The 17,631-nt window shown below is 48.0% G+C and overlaps 1 protein-coding gene across 1 annotated transcript in view; it reads left to right on the top strand.

The window, feature by feature from the left end:
- Nucleotides 1–17,631, top strand: part of Cpsf100 (cleavage and polyadenylation specificity factor subunit 2) — a 200,073-nt gene that overhangs the window by 158,853 nt on the left and 23,589 nt on the right. The window contains exon 14 of the mRNA XM_068348239.1: nucleotides 13,761–13,913. Within this exon, the coding sequence (XP_068204340.1) occupies nucleotides 13,761–13,913 (153 nt within the window). The remainder of the gene's footprint in view (nucleotides 1–13,760; nucleotides 13,914–17,631) is intronic.

Here is a 17,631-nt window from a genome sequence, read left to right as displayed (position 1 = left end):
CAAATCCGCCGTTGTCCGGGGCCTAGAGCCGGTAAATCGTGTGGAGCGTTCCTCTCCAAGCCTGAAGTGGATCCTCACTCCCCTTGCTCCTCCTGTAGGGGAAGGGTTTGTTCGTCAGCAGATACGTGCCCCGAGTGTGTAGACTGGAGCGATATCCAGTGGGTACGGTACGGTACCAAAAAGAGGAAATCGGCGAAACGTTCCCCCAGGAAAGCTAGTGTTACTTCGCCGCTACCATCACCCAGTGAGCGGTCCGACGGGGCCTCTGTTTCGCCGTCCCCTACACAGAGTAGGGGACGAGGTAAGTCTGGTGTAGAAAATGAACAAGGCGTCCTTTCCCCAGGAGCCTAGTGAAAGTGCAGTGCCGATTGCGGGCCCTTCTAGGGCTAGTGAAGGACCCAGTAGTGCGTCCGGAGAGTCAGCCCTTGTGCTCGGGGGGCACGCTTCCTCCGATGACCCCTTGTGGGGCAGTAACGCGGTGTCGGTATCTTCGCCGCCCTCGTGGGCCTGTGCTTCTGGATCTTCGTTAGGCGGAGACAACCAGAAGAAAGTACGACCTTCGGGTAACGATGCCTTCGGTTGGAGGCTTCCGAAGACGCTGGGTAGGTCACCCCTAAGGATGGATGTGGCCCTGGACCCCTGGCTCCTTGGCATGGAACGTTTTGAGTCGTTCCCGGCCCCCCTCACGGAAGTCCCCGAAGACTTCCTCCAGCCCTCGACCTCTGGTGTTCAACGCCCGAAGAAGTCCCCCGCAGTCCCTGCTACCGGCCGACATGCCATAAGCACAGTGTCGTCTGGTTCATCGGACGTTTATTCCTCATCAGAGGAAGAAGTCAGGGTAAAACACCGTCGTCGGAGGGAGCGGTCCAGGAGCGAGCGTTCCCGTTCGAGGTCACGCTCCCGGTATAGTAAGCACTCCCGCTCCCCAGGGCGTAAGTATAGGAGGAGTAGGTCTCCTGATGGCGCCTGGGTCTATGTATCTCGGGACTCAAAGGTGCTTTGTTCCCCGGACCGCCGGTCCAGAGAGCGATCGCCAAGGATGCCGTCCTCTAAACACAACCTTGACCCTCGGGACCTAGCTCGCAGGAAGGACCTCTCTAGAAGGCATAAGTCCTCGAAGCCTCCGGTTCACCCCGCCCAGCGGGGGGAAACGCACTTCTCGTCAGGCGGCCTGGCCGAACCAGCCCAGCTGGTGCGGCCTTCGGGTCGGAAGGAACGGTTCCCGCTGTCGGGTCAGCCCACGGGAACCGCGTCCTCGGCACCCAGAGCCCTAGGGCGAACGAGAGTCCCCGCTGAACCAGCGATGCCTGCGTTAACCCAGGCCCCTGGTGCGGACATACCCGCGGATGAGATCCAGTACCTCGGTAGGACGGCGCCCCTGGCACCAAGAGCTAGACGTCCAGTCGGCGTGCCTGGCCCCAAGCCGAGACCTCGGCTGACGGAGGGGAGGGTTCACCGACGGAGGACTCCACCTATAGGAGGGTGGTTGGCCTTATCAGAAGGCACCACAAAATAGAGGAACCTACGGCTACGGACGAGGATTACTGGAGGTCAAGCCTATTGAGGATCATGCAGACTCCTACCCAACCTGAGACGTCTCTAGCGCTTCCTCTAGCCCGAGATCTAGTCCTAGGGCAGGAGTATGTGGACAAGGTAGTGGCTAGCAATGCCGAAGCCCCCAAAACCCAGAGTTCCTCGAAACTACTCCAGGGCCTCAGAACCCAAGGCAAGGTCTATGTGCCAGCGGGACGCCGCCCAGGCCCCTGTAAGGTGGAGTCGGCCATCGACATCCTGAGTCAGGGCGTCTCAGACGATAGAGCCTCTTCGGCCCCGGTCTGTTTCTCGCCAGCAGAAGCCTCCATGATGGAGGAAATGTCGAGGGATTTGGTGAACGTCTCCTCTTGGCTGGACTGGTGGGCTTCCACTTTGGTAGGGGTACAAGCCTCTTTCGACCCCGCGGACCCTGACCAGCAAGGCCTCCTGAGAGACCTTATTACCTCCGGGGGTAAAACCCTTAAGTTTTTAACGTATCAGTCGCTCGCTCTGACGGCTAACTGGGTGCTCCGTAAGAGAGAGACTGTACTGGCGAAGGTGTCTCGGAAGGTACCAGACAGGGAAGCGCGGGCCATTCGGAGCTTACCCTTGTGGGGAGAGTCTTTGTTTCCTCTGAAGGAACTAGAGGCCATCATGGAGAAGGTCTCGAAGAAGAAGGAGACTAACATCCCCAGACCTACGCCTGCTAGGAGACCGCCCTACAAGAGGTCCGTCTCAGATAGTGCAGTGACGTCCCAAGCCTCTCCCAGCACTACGAGGAGAGAGGCTCCCTCTTCCTCCTGGTCTGCAACGCCTCAGCCCCCCGCAGGGGAGCTCCAGCCCCTTCAAGCTCCTTCAGGTCGGGTTACTCTGCCTCTAGGAGAGGCCGATCAGGCCGCTCCTCCAGAAGAAGATAGAGTGGGAGGCCCCCTATCCCCGCCCAAGCCTCGGGTTGGGGGATGCCTCAGACTTCATTGGCAAGCATGGAAGGCTCAAGGAGCAGAGCCTTGGACAGTGTCCGTACTAAAGGAGGGCTACAGACTTCCGTTCTTAACAGAACCACCCCCTCTTATCCCGGCCAGCCTGGCGGAATGGCTAGCCCCCAAAGACCCGTTAAAGAGGACCGCCCTTCAAGAGGAGGTATCCTCCATGTTAGAGAAGGGCGCCATGGAAGAAGTTCTTCTCCCAGGGCCAGGTTTCTACAGTCGCCTGTTCCTGGTAGAGAAAGCGACGGGGGGGTGGAGACCGGTTATATATCTGTCGGCTCTCAACAAGTTCGTCAAGAAGACGGACTTCAAAATGGACACCCCGAAGTCAGTCCTGCTGTCCTTGAAGGAGAAAGATTATATGATGACCATAGACCTCAAGGACGCATACTTCCAAATTCTGGTCCACCCCTCGAGTCGAAAGTTCCTCCGGGTGAAATGGGGTTCCCAGATCCTGCAATTCAGGACCCTTTGCTTCGGTCTGTCAACAGCGCCCCAGGTGTTCACGAGAGTCTTCACGACTGTCTCAGTGTGGGCTCACGAACGAGGCATTCGCCTCATCAGATACCTGGACGACTGGTTGCTTCTTTCCGCCTCAAAGGTCCTCTTGGAGGAACAAGGGAGAAGACTCCTCCAGTTTTGCAAGGATCTGGGCATCGTAATCAACCCGAAGAAGTCAAATCTATCCCCATCCACCAGAATGAACTACTTGGGAATGACATTAGACACCATTCTGGGAAAAGCATTCCCTTCGGAGGACAGGATAAGAAACCTCAGGCACATCATTCAGCCGTTCCTGTCTGAGCGCCCCAGGAGAGCGAAAGACTGGCAGAAGCTGATAGGTCACCTGGTCTCATTGGAGAAACTAGTTCCCCAAGGGAGGGTAAGGCTCAGATCCATACAATGGAACCTGAAGAACCTCTGGTGCCAACTGGACTCACAACAGGTGCTAATCCCAGTCCTACCAAACACGAGACCCTCCCTGGAATGGTGGCATTGCCGGTCTAACTCACTCAAGGGGATGCCCTTCGGGACCGGTCCACCCGAGTTACTACTGTTCACAGACGCCTCCAACCAGGGATGGGGAGCCCATCTCCTCGACGAAACAGCACGAGGGACCTGGTTGGACGGGGAGAGAAAGCTCCACATCAATGTCCTGGAGTTGAAAGCAGTCCAGAAGGCTTGCCTACACTTCGCGAGTCTACTAAAGGGAAACACCGTGGCGTTGATGTGCGACAACGCCACGGTAGTGGCATACATAAAGAAACAGGGAGGCTTGAAATCGAAGGAGTTGTGTGATCTCACCATAGAAATTCTAGATTGGGCAGAAGAAAATCAAGTGGTGCTGTTAGCAAGGTTCATTCCCGGGAAGAAAAACGTTCTGGCAGACGGCCTCAGCAGAATGGGCCAGATAGTAGGGACAGAATGGTCCCTTCTTCCGGAAGTAGCCAAGCTCATCATCCATCGTTGGGGTTCCCCGGTGATGGACCTCTTTGCAACAAAACTCAACGCCCAACTCCCAGTCTATTGCTCTCCTGTGCCAGACCCGAAAGCAGCCTTAGAAGACGCCTTTCAGCACAAGTGGGACAATCTGGATGTGTACGCTTTTCCCCCTTTCACGTTGATAAGACAAGTGCTCAACAGAGTAAGGGCAGCCCGAAACCTAAAGATGACTTTGGTAGCGCCCTGGTGGCCGGAGAGAGAGTGGTTCGCGGACCTAAAAGACCTATCGAGTCAACCGCCGTGGCCTCTGCCCGTCAGGTCAGACCTTCTACATCAGCCTCATTTTCTCAAGCTCCACGACAACCCACTCTCCCTACGTCTTCCCGCCTGGAGACTATCGAGCGGCTCCTGAAGAAAGAAGGATATTCTTCCTCCACGGCTAAGAGAATGTCTCTATACCTGAGAAAGTCGTCAGCCGCGGTCTACCAGGCTAAATGGGCCTCCTTCACGAAGTGGTGCTCTGAGAGGCACATTAAACCTCTTAAGGCCTCTGTCCCAGACATAGCAGATTTTCTGGTATTTCTTAGAGACAAGGTGGGAATGTCAATCCCAGCCATAAAAGGAGTTCGGGGCGCCTTAGGCCAAGTCTTCCTCCTGAAGGGCATCGACCTGGGGGTCTCGAGACATATAGCGATGCTTGTCAAGAGTTTCGAGCAGTCCTGCTCCCCACAGGCGAGTAGGGTGCCCCAGTGGGACTTAGCCAAGGTCCTGAAGATGCTGTGTCGTCCCCCCTTTGAACCCTTGAAGGATATCGTGGACAGAGATCTCACCCTCAAGGCCGTCTTCTTGCTGGCCTTGGCGTCCGCTAAGAGAGTGGGAGAGATCCATGGTCTGTCATACGACGTTTCTCATTCGAAGGGGTGGAAAGAAGTATCCTTCAAGTTCGTGCCTTCTTTTGTGGCTAAGACTCAGAACCCAGCAGTCTGGGATCCGAAGTTCGAAGGTTTCTCAATTCCTGCCATCCCTAAGACGGGTAATGCAGAAGATTTAAAATTATGCCCTGTACGAACAATTAGAAAATACCTGGAAAGAACAGCTCATCTCCGCCCAGGCATCAAGAGCCTCTTTGTTTCCACAGGTATTAATAAGAAACAAGTTTCCAAGAACACCATTTCCTTCTGGTTGAGACAAGTTATTGCCAGAGTCTACAAGGAAGATGGCATAGCAGTGCCAGGCACCCCCCGGCCTCATGACATCAGGGGCCTGAGCACCTCCTTAGCCTTTGAGAAAAACATGGCAGTGGGTCAGATCCTGCGAGCAGGTACTTGGTCGAACCAGTCAACCTTTACTGCCCATTACCTCAAGGACTACTCGAGGAAGTCCTTAGACGGGTTCTCCATTGGAGCAGTCATCTCCGCCCTCCAAGCGGTGTAACGGTAAAAGCCCCAGGCGCGATCAAGTCTAGCAACCGGTAGGCACAAGTGCGGTTTCCTACCTCCTACCCAGTTGCTTCCTTGCCTCTTTGGGGAGTACCGACTGATACCATTGGATAACACATTCTTCACGACTACGCTACTGGAAGGAACTTCAGAAGAAGTTTTTCAAAGGGTGAGTACTTAGACACTAACATGAACTTTTGTGTAGTTACCCTCGCATCCGCTTTTTAGTAGGTCCCGTTATCCCGGGGCCTCTTGGCCTCCACGTCCCGGGTCAGGGGGTCAGAATAGCACTCCCGCCTCCTAAAGTGTAAGTCTCCTAAGAAAGTAGTTCGAGGTAAGTATTCATGTTGGAACAAATCAAAAATTTTAAGTAATTTTTATTTTTCCTAACATACTTACCGAGAACTACTTTCGGGTAATGGCCCTCCCTTCCTTCCCCGAGTGCCTCTCTTCCCTTGCTAGCATTGTGCTAATCCAATAGAACTTACTGATGAAGCTGACCCAGCCGGGCATCGACCTATGATAAGCCTACCCTCGGGGCACATTCCTTAATGCCGGGGGTAGGCCTCCTTAGAAAGCGGGGTGGGGGGTAATCTACGCAAAACTCTGGTCGGTAGAGAGGAGGTTACCAGTAACTCCTAAGAAAGTAGTTCTCGGTAAGTATGTTAGGAAAAATAAAAATTACTTAAAATTTTTGATATTTAAAAGGTTTTCCAGTTTGCATGACATTAATGTTGCAGCCCCATAATTAATCATAAGCTATTCAAATTATCATAAGGGATCAAGGTCCTAGATTGTATGAATGCATTTCTTAGTGTGTATCAAGGTAGAGTAGTGAGACTGTAGGCAAAATTATCAATAAAAAAATTGGTAAGAAATACATTTTGGGAGAGAAGGAAACAAGGAAATCGGGTTAATGATAGAATGTTTAATAGAGGAAGAGTAAGGCTGTAAATCAATAAAATGATTAGAAATATCATTGAATATAATGTATAAATGATGAGTTAGTAATCATGACATGCATGAGGAAAGCAATGATAAACCATCTCACTCATCCCAAAATCAGAGTATCTTAGAAAGCATGAGAAGAAAAAACAACATTCTCATACAGTATGTATACTATCTTGTGATTGGACAGTTCTAGGTACTCATTAAAAGTTCCCAGATATGGTGTGAGTAGTGGCTACACAAGTATTTAACTTTTTGAAATTATGCACCTTGCTTGGGCTAAGTTTAGTGGTTTTTGGGATGACACATGATATGTGCCTTTGTCCTGATTGAGATCTATATACAACATATCAAAAGAACACACGGAGTTGCAAGGAGATATGTTCTTCACTATGCATTGGTTACAGTTTCTTATTAATAGTTCTTTTGTGATATTATCTCTACTTTTCTGTACAGTACCAGATTACTGTACTTGAGAAAATTGTGATTTGTTCAAGTTATGACAAATGAAAGAATGTACCTTTTAGTACCACCAATTGTTCTTCATATTATCATATTTTAAACACCAACACACAAGCTGATGTGCATTTTTTATAGGTATATTTTCCAATATTAAACTTACCCGGTGATCATATAGCTGTCAGCTCTGCTGCCCGACAGAAAAACCTAAGGACGAAATACGCCAGCGATCGCTATACAGGTGGGGGTGTACATCAACAGCGCCATCTGTCGAGCAGGTACTCAAGTACTCCATGTCAACACAGAACCAATTTTCTCTCTGTCGTGCCACCGGCAAGACCTACTAAATACGCTGTTGTTTTCTGGATTGATTTTCACGTTATTTGGTGAAGTATTCATTTCTGGTTATTAGCTATCGCTGTGCAGAAGTTATCTTCAATACTTCCTTGCATTCTTTTATTAGATTTTGGATTATTTGTTGACGACTTGGATAGATTTTGAATTCCCCCCTTTGACTAATTCAAGATGTCTGACCCTTCTCAAGTCCCCAAGTACAGGATGTGTAGCGCTAGGGACTGTTCAAGGCGTCTTCCGAAGGCCTCTATCGATCCGCACACCGTTTGTTCCAATTGTAGGGGTAAAGCCTGTCAATTGGAAGATCGATGTGAGGAATGCGTTGGGCTTTCGGAATTCGATTTTCAAGAATTCCTGAAATATGCACGTAGGCTAGAGAAGAATAGGATCAGGAGGAGTTCGTCTCGCTCAATTGATTTTTCCTCTCCCCATGCCCCACAACCTATTCCTTCCCCTGTAGTGGTTGCACCCGACCCCCCTGCTAGCTCTCATCAACCTTCGATGGCAGATATGATGCGTGCCATCCAGGCTCTAGGTGAGAGAGTCGAGTCATTGGCGAATGACCGCAATCAACTCATGGCTGACGTCAGGGAGTTGAAAGCTAAAAGTGCAGTGGGAAGTGAAGTGAGTGTTAGTGCAGTGAAAAGTGTCAGTGTTACGCATGAGGGTGCGTCTGTTCGTGCCTGTCGTCCTCCCAGTCCGGGACCTCTTGCAAGCTCCCAAGCCCAGGGGAGAAGCAATGTCGTACGACCAAAGGGTTCGACAGGCTTTAATCAGCGGACAGACGTTCCCTCCGTGGTTTCGGACGTATCTTGCCTAGATCGTCCCACCCACAAGAAGACGAGTGAGCCCGTTCATTCCTCGTCTGCGGAAGAGGTTTCACGCCAGAAACGATGGACCAAGGTCTCACGGCCTCTTAAACGCAAGGTCCCTTCCGAGCAAGTCCAACGGCCCAGGTGTAGCCACTAGGTCAGTTCGGACTCGCTGCAGTCCTCCGACGACTGCACACCTCCTAAGAGAGGCAAAGTGGTACCGCAACAGGCAGTAACTCCGTCTGTTGCCGCACCAGCTGTTGTAGACCCTAAGTGGTCTTTGCTGCAGTCTATGCAGACTCAGTTAGCTGCTGTTATGCAGGAGTATCGTGCGGAGAAGGTTGACGCTGCACCCGTTAGCCTACAACCTACCACGGTTGTGCGCCCAGCAGACGCTGAGGCTGCCTGCTCCCACACTCCGGCTGTGAGAGCTCCTCCACCCATGCGCAGTCGACCCTGCCAGACGCATGCTGACGTTCACAGACGCACGGAACCCTCTGTTGACGTGCGTGTGCTACCACAACAACAGGAGGGTGGAGTTAAGCTGCCGTGTTTTGACGCGGTGCGTCAGCCTCCGCAACCCACGGTGGTCTCCGCTATCCGTCTCCAGTCGGGAGTAGACGCTTTGCGCACCCACTCAGCTATGGTTGTTGCCAGTTCTCAGACTGACCAACAGTGGCATGACGTTGGGTCCAGTGCAGCCACGCATGCACCCGTGCTGCCAGACTCAGCCGTCCAGCTGTTACCTACTCCGTTGCCTCTTCCTCCTCAACATTCAGACGATGGACTCTCTGATGATGACGAAGCTGCACATCTTGACGACCAACACTCGGACATCGACGAACCCAAGACCGCGCCTCCCTCCTTAGACTTTAGGAAAGTGCTTGCGCTGTTCAAGGATTTATATCCGGATCAGTTTGTGTCTGCAGCACCACGCTCGCCTCCCTCTGAGTTCGCTTTAGGCATGCAGTCAGCAGCACCTGCCTTTACGAAGCTCGTACTCGCTCGCTCGTCCAAGAGAGCTTTAAGGGTACTGGGAGAGTGGTTGCAGTCCAAGAAGCAACTTGGGAAGACATCCTTCATGTTTCCCCCGGTCAAGCTTGCTTCCAGATCTAGCGTCTGGTATGCCACGGGAGAAGTTCTCGGCTTGGGAGTTCCTGCCTCTGCCCAGGGCGACTTCTCAAGTCTGGTAGACTCTCCCCGCAGAATGGCTATGAGACGCTCCAAGATTTGCTGGACTCCTTCGGATATGGACCATCTTATGAAGGGAGTTTTCCGTGCATTCGAAGTCTTTAACTTCTTGGACTGGTGTTTGGGAGCGTTGAGCAGGAAGACCTCCCCTTCTGATAAGGAAACTTCCATGCTCATTATGTCCTGCATGGACAAAGCCATACGGGATGGTTCTAGTGAGCTTGCGGCTTCTTTCGTGTCCGGGGTACTCAAGAAGCGAGATCACCTTTGCTCCTTCTTGTCAGCTGGAGTCACCCCATGTCAAAAGTCGGAGCTTATGTTTGCTCCACTCTCGAAGTGTCTCTTCCCTGAAGAGTTGATCAAGGAGATTGCCACCTCCTTGATCCAGAAAGACACTCATGACCTGGTGGCGTCATCCGCACGCAAAGCCACCCCTTTGCCCTCCGTGCCTAGACCCAGGATGGACACTCCAGCGTCAAGGTTCATTCCGCCCTTTCGTGGCAGAGCCTCCAGCAGAGGAGGTGCTCGTGCCGGAAGTCAACGTGGGAGCAAGAAGAAGGGTTCCAAGTCCTCTAGAGGCAGAGTCTGTCTGCCACCTTCTTCAGACAGCAGTGGGAGCCAGGCTCAAGAACTACTGGCAGGCCTGGGAGAACAGAGTCGCAGACGCACAGTCTGTGAAGTTACTCAGGGAGGGGTACAAGATTCCATTCTTGCGCAAGCCCCCTCTAGCAACAACTCCCATCGACCTCTCTCCCAGGTACAGAGAGGAGGACAAGAGACTAGCTTTACAGCAAGAGGTGTCTCTCTTACTACAAAAGGGAGCGGTAGTCATAGTCCGGGACCATCAATCCCCGGGCTTCTACAACCGCCTCTTCTTAGTGCCGAAGAAGACAGGAGGGTGGAGACCGGTGCTAGACATCAGTGCTCTGAATGTCTTTGTCACAAAGCAGACGTTCACCATGGAGACGACAAAGTCGGTTCTAGCATCGGTCAGGAAGGAAGACTGGATGGTCTCGTTAGACCTAAAGGACGCTTACTTTCACGTCCCCATCCACCCAGATTCCCAACCTTTTCTAAGGTTCGTTTTCGGGAAGGTTGTATACCAGTTCCAAGCCCTGTGCTTTGGCCTAAGCACGGCACCTCTAGTTTTTACCAAACTGATGAGGAATATTGCCAAATTCCTGCATTTAGCAAACATCAGAGCCTCCCTCTATTTGGACGACTGGCTTTTAAGAGCTGCGTCAAGTCGTCGCTGTCTGGAGAATCTACAGTGGACTCTGGATCTGACCAAGGAATTGGGTCTCCTGGTCAATTTAGAAAAGTCCCAACTCGTCCCATCCCAAACTATAGTATACCTAGGAATGGAGATTCAGAGTCAAGCTTTTCGGGCTTTTCCGTCGGCCCCCAGAATCAGTCAAGCCCAAGAATGCATCCAGTCCATGCTGAAGAAGGACCGATGTTCAGTCAGACAGTGGATGAGTCTGATAGGGACGCTTTCATCACTGGACCAGTTCATCGCGTTAGGGAGACTCCACCTCCGCCCCCTTCAATTTCACTTAGCTGCTCACTGGAGAAAGGACAAGACGCTAGAAGCGGTCTCGGTTCCTATTTCCGAGAAGATGAAGTCTTCACTGACTTGGTGGAAGAGCAACATTCTCCTCAGGGAGGGTCTGCCACTGGCTGTTCAGACCCCCGACCACCTTCTCTTCTCGGACGCATCGGACACGGGCTGGGGTGCGACATTGGACGGTCGGGAATGCTCGGGCACGTGGAATGCGGATCAAAGCAAGTTGCACATCAACTGCAAGGAGCTACTGGCAGTTCATCTGGCCTTGAGAAGCTTCAAGTCCCTCCTTCTAGGCAAGGTGGTGGAGGTGAACTCCGACAACACCACAGCCTTGGCGTACATCTCCAAGCAAGGAGGGACTCATTCGATGACGTTGTACGAGATCGCAAGGGACCTCCTCACCTGGTCAAGAGATCGAAACATATCCCTAGTAACGAGGTTCATTCAAGGCGACATGAATGTCATGGCAGACCGCCTCAGCCGGAAGGGTCAAATCATCCCAACAGAGTGGACCCTTCACAAGAATGTATGCAACAGACTATGGGCCTTGTGGGGTCAGCCTACCATAGATCTGTTCGCAACCTCGATGACCAAGAGGCTCCCAATTTATTGTTCACCGATTCCGGACCCAGCAGCAGTTCACATAGATGCCTTTCTTCTGGATTGGTCCCATCTAGACCTTTATGCGTTCCCCCCGTTCAAGATTGTCAACAGAGTACTGCAGAAGTTCGCCTCTCACGAAGGGACAAGGTTGACGTTGGTTGCTCCCCTCTGGCCCGCGAGAGAATGGTTCACCGAGGTACTGCAATGGCTAGTAGACGTTCCCAGAACACTTCCTCTAAGAGTGGACCTTCTGCGTCAGCCGCATGTAAAGAAGGTACACCCAAGCCTCCACGCTCTTCGTCTGACTGCCTTCAGACTATCGAAAGACTCTCGAGAGCTAGAGGCTTTTCGAAGGAGGCAGCCAGAGCGATTGCTAGAGCTAGGAGGACATCCACTCTCAAAGTCTACCAGTCGAAGTGGGAAGTCTTCCGAAGCTGGTGCAAGTCGAAATCAGTATCCTCAACCAGTACCTCTGTAACTCAGATAGCTGACTTCCTTTTATACCTAAGGAAGGAAAGATCCCTTTCAGCTCCCACGATCAAGGGTTACAGAAGCATGTTGGCAGCAGTCTTCCGTCACAGAGGCTTAGATCTTTCCAACAACAAAGATCTACAGGACCTCCTTAAGTCTTTTGAGACCTCGAAGGAGCGTCGGTTGGCCACACCAGGTTGGAACTTAGACGTGGTACTAAGATTCCTTATGTCAGCAAGGTTCGAACCACTTCAATCAGCCTCTTTTAAAGATCTCACTTTGAAAACTCTTTTCCTCGTCTGCTTAGCAACAGCTAAAAGAGTCAGTGAGATACACGCCTTCAGCAGGAACATTGGATTTACATCTGAAACGGCTACATGTTCCTTACAGCTTGGTTTTTTAGCCAAAAACGAACTTCCTTCTCGTCCTTGGCCCAAATCGTTCGATATTCCAAGCCTTGCTAATTTGGTTGGAAATGAACAAGAAAGAGTACTATGCCCGGTAAGAGCTCTTAAGTACTATTTGAGACGTACTAAGCCATTACATGGACAATCAGAAGCTTTATGGTGTGCCATTAAGAAACCTTCTTTACCAATGTCGAAGAATGCAGTTTCTTATTATATCAGACTTTTGATTCGAGAAGCTCATTCCCATCTGAATGAGGAGGACCATGCTTTGCTGAAGGTAAGGACACATGAAGTTAGAGCTGTCGCAACTTCAGTGATCTTCAAACAAAACAGATCTCTGCAGAGTGTAATGGATGCAACCTATTGGAGAAGCAAGTCAGTGTTCGCATCATTTTACCTTAAAGATGTCCAGTCTCTTTACGAGAACTGCTACACCCTGGGACCATTCGTAGCAGCGAGTGCAGTAGTGGGTGAGGGCTCAACCACTACATTCCCCTAATCCCATAACCTTTTTAATCTTTCTCTTGAAATGCTTTTTATTGTTGTTTTTGGGTTGTCCGGAAGGCTAAGAAGCCTTTCGCATCCTGGTTGATTTGGCGGGTGGTCAAATTCTTTCTTGAGAAGCGCCTAGATTAGAGGTTTTGATGAGGTCCTTTAGTATGGGTTGCAACCCTTCATACTTCAGCTCCTAGGAGTCGCTCAGCATCCTATGAGGATCGCGAGGCTCAGTAAGGAAGACGTACTTAAAAAAGGCAGAGTAATTGTTCAAGTCGACTTCCTTACCAGGTACTTATTAATTTTATGTTTGTTATTTTGAATAACTGCTAAAATGAAATACGAAATACTTAGCTCTTAATGTTAACATATATGCTGGTCTCTACCCACCCCCCTGGGTGTGAATCAGCTATATGATCACCGGGTAAGTTTAATATTGGAAAATGTTATTTTCATTAGTAAAATAAATTTTTGAATATACTTACCCGGTGATCATAAATTAAAGGACCCACCCTTCCTCCCCAATAGAGACCCAGTGGGCCGAGGAGAAAATTGGTTCTGTGTTGACATGGAGTACTTGAGTACCTGCTCGACAGATGGCGCTGTTGATGTACACCCCCACCTGTATAGCGATCGCTGGCGTATTTCGTCCTTAGGTTTTTCTGTCGGGCAGCAGAGCTGACAGCTATATGATCACCGGGTAAGTATATTCAAAAATTTATTTTACTAATGAAAATAACATTTTGTAGAAAAAATTCGAAATGTTTGTGTTGGCCATCTCTTACGTCATTCTTTGTGGCAAATTGATTCTTTATAGAATTGATATACAGAATTCTCTACTTTTAGTGCTGGTATTATGTACATACAGTATTCTTGTTTCCATCTTACAGTGATTTTATATTAAGACCCTTTAGGCATTTAGTTATTTAATTTTACTTATATATTTTACATTTTTACCTCATTCTTAAAAACCATCTGCTGAAGTTTTAGAATTTTTGATTTGTGCTGGGTATCTTGAGATTTACAGCTTCATCAGGTATTTTTCATTTCAGGCAATGCATCCGTTAAGAGTTATTCTCGTACGTGGGTCCCAAACAGATCTTCAAGCCTTTTCACAAAATATTAGAAGCATGACAAAAGCCAAAGTTTTTACTCCAAGTTTAGGGGAAATTGTAAATGCTTCAATGGAGTCTCATATTTATCAGGTATTTTTTTTTTATTTCAAGTTTCTGAAAAGGAGTAGTGTTAGTGATAATTTTCATTTGGGTGATTTAAGCAGTATTACATTGGTTTATAATTCTTTTGACTGTGCAATAGAATTTTAGTGATCAAGTATAAACTATTATGATTTGTATTTAATGAATCATGTATTCGTTCTGTTACTATTTCATTACTTCATTCATTAACTTTAGTTATTTCTTTGCACTTTTCCTGGTGTTCACGTTGCTTCTTCAGAAGCTTAGTTTTACTTATATTTACCCTTAAAACAAAAATTTCTTTCCTTTCAATTGACTTATGCCTATAGTAAAGTAATGAGACAATTTAGTGGTTAATGGAAAGAATCAATTGCTGGGATGAGTCCCTGAACCTTTGTCTTTCAGCCTCTGTGTTGTCTTCGGCTTGACAATAACCCTGAAATCCAAATTATACAATTTAGGTTTGCTTAGTGTATTTAAAGATTTCTTCTGGATTTTGTTAGTAACTACTGATTAGATTGTTCAACGAAATGTTTCTGGGGGATCATGATCCACATTTTCTTTCTGTCTCATGTAGAGGACAGTATTGTGATTTAAATAATTTAAAACATTATAGTGTTAGTTATATGGTGTTGGGATTACAGGATTGTATATATATAGGTAATTAGGAGATTGGATGCCATTTAGAGAAACAATCTTGACTCCTGTATTTCAAAATGTATTTTCACAAGGTTTGTTACCAATAATTTAGACTACTGTACTGTATATGTGAGTCAAGAATTTTAATTATTTTATTGTTATTTTGAAACTAAAAAGGACCTATCCCCTTCCTTCACTGGTGACCCACCAGCATCAGAGTGTAGGGGTCAGTAGTGCTAACATCAAGAGAGATTCATAAAAGTGAATAGAATTTTAGTAATAACATTTTTTATATCTATAATCACCTAATGTTCATATACATGACCACCTTCCTCCCCACTAACTTATACATACATATACCAAGGCACTTCCCCCAATTTTGGGAGGTAGCTGACATCTTACAAATGAAATATAATAAGGGGACCTCTCCTCTCTACGTTCCTCCCAGCCTGACAAGGAACTCAACCGAGTTCGGCTGGTACTGCTAGGGGTGCCACAGCCCACCCTCCCCCGTTATCCACCACAGATGAAGCTTCATAACGCTGAATCCCCTACTGCTCCTACCTCTGCGGTCTTCCAAGGCACCGGAGGAAGCAGCAGAGCCTACCGGAACTGCGTCACAATCGCTCGCCATTCATTCCTGTTTCTAGCACGCTCTCTTGCCTCTCTCACATCAATCCTCCTATCACCCAGAGCTTCCTTCACTCCATCCATCCACCCAAACCTTGGCCTTCCTCTTGTACTTCTCCCATCAACTCTTGCATTCATCACCTTCTTTAGCAGACAGCCATTTTCCATTCCCTCAACATGGCCAAACCACCTCAGCACATTCATATCCACTCTAGCTGCTAACTCATTTCTTACATCCGTTCTAACTTTCACTACTTCCTTCCTAACCTTATCTACTCGAGATGCACCAGGCATACTCCTTAGACATTTCATCTCAAACACATTCAATTTCTGTCTCTCCGTCACTTTCATTCCCCACAACTCCGATCCATACATCACAGTTGGTACAATCACTTTCTTATACAGAACTTTCTTTATATTCATGTCCAACCCTCTATTTTTTACCACTCCCTTAACTGCCCCCAACACTTTAAAACCTTCATTCACTCTCCGGTTTACATCTGCTTCCACTCCACCATTTGCTGCAACAACAGACCCCAAGTATTTAAACTGATCCACCTCCTCAAGTAACTCTCCATTCAACATGACATTCAACCTTGCACCACCTTCCCTTCTCGTGCATCTCATAACCTTACTCTTACCCACATTAACTCTCAACTTCCTTCTCTCACACACCCTTCCAAATTCTGTCACTAATCGGCCAAGCTTCTCTTCTGCGTCTGCAACCAGTACAGTATCATCCGCAAACAACAACTGATTTACCTCCCATTCATGGTCATTCTCGTCTACCAGTTTCAATCCTCGTCCAAGCACTCGAGCATTCACCTCTCTCACCACGGCGACATCACACATCCCTGTCTCAGCCCCACTCTCACCGGAAACCAATCGCTCACTTCATTTCCTATCCTAACACATGCTTTACTGCCTTTGTAGAAACTTTTCACTGCTTGCAACAACCTTCCACCAACTCAATATAACCTCTTCATATTCCACATTGCTTCCCTATCAACTCTATCGTATGCTTTCTCTAGATCCATAAACACAACATACACCTCCTTACCTTTTGCTAAATATTTCTTGCATATCTGCGTAACTGTAAAAATCTGATTCATACAACCCCTACCTCGTCTAAAACCACCCTGTATTTCTAAGATTGCATTCTCTGTTTTATCCTTAATCCTATTAATCAGTACTCTACCATACACTTTTCCCACTACACTCAACAAACAAACACCCCTTGAATTACAACACTCATGCACATCTCCCTTACCCTTATATAGTGGTACAATACACTCACAAACCCAATCTACTGGTACCATTGACAACACAAAACACATATTAAACAATCTCACCAACCACTCAAGTACAGTCACACCCCCTTCCTTCAACATTTCAGCTCTCACACCAGCCATACCAGATACTTTTCCTACTCGTTTCATCTAGTGCTCTCCTCACTTCCTCTCTTGTAACTTCTCTCTCATTCTTATCTCCCATCACTGGCACCTCAACACATGCAACAGCAATTATATCTGCCTCCCTATTATCCTCAACATTCAGTAAACTTTCAAAATATTCCGCCCACCTTATCCTTGCCTCCTCTCCTTTTAACAACCTTCCATTTCCATCTTTCATTGTCTCTTCAATTCTTGAACCAGCCTTCCTTACTCTCTTCACTTCTTTCCAAAACTACTTCTTATTCTCCTCATATGAATGACCCAATCCCTGACCCCACCTCAGGTCAGCTTCCCTCTTTGCTCACTTACTTTGCACTTTACTTCCACATATTTCTCTCTATCTTTCATACTTCTCTACACTATTACTCTGCAGCCATTCTTCAAAAGCCCTCTTTTTCTCTTCCACTTTTACCTTCACTCCTTCATTCCACCATTCATTGCCTTTCCTCATGCTGCCTCCAAACTTCTTGCCACACACATCACTTGCAATCCCAACAAAATTTTCTTTTACTAACTTCCACTCCTCCTCTAAATTACCAATTTCTCTTACTTTCACTTCATCATATGCCATTTCCAACTTTTCTTGATATTTACTTTTCACCCCCGGTTTTATTAGCTCTTCAACCCTCACTAGCTTCCTTTTACAACCACCTACTCTATTCCCCCACTCTTTTGCTACAACTAATTTTCCTTCCACCAAAAAATGATCAGACATACCGTTAGCCATACCCCTAAACACGTGCACGTCTTTCAATCTTCCAAACATTCTTTTAGTTATCCATTAATGCCCTTTCTACCACTCTTCCATTTGCCACTCTTACCCATGTATACTTGTTTTTATCTTTCTTTTTGAAAAAAGCTAGAACTCATCACCATCTCTTGCTCAACACACATATCTATCAGTCTCTCACCACTCTCATTTTCACCTGGTACGCCATACTTCTCAATGATACCTTCCACCTCTCCAGCGCCCACTCTAGCATTTAAGTCACCCATGACAACTA

Source organism: Palaemon carinicauda, chromosome 24 (assembly GCF_036898095.1).
Source record: "Palaemon carinicauda isolate YSFRI2023 chromosome 24, ASM3689809v2, whole genome shotgun sequence".
In the NCBI taxonomy this organism is placed as follows: Eukaryota; Metazoa; Arthropoda; class Malacostraca; order Decapoda; family Palaemonidae; genus Palaemon; species Palaemon carinicauda.
Note: the sequence above shows the minus strand (reverse complement) of the source record. Positions and strands in the feature narration are given on the sequence as shown.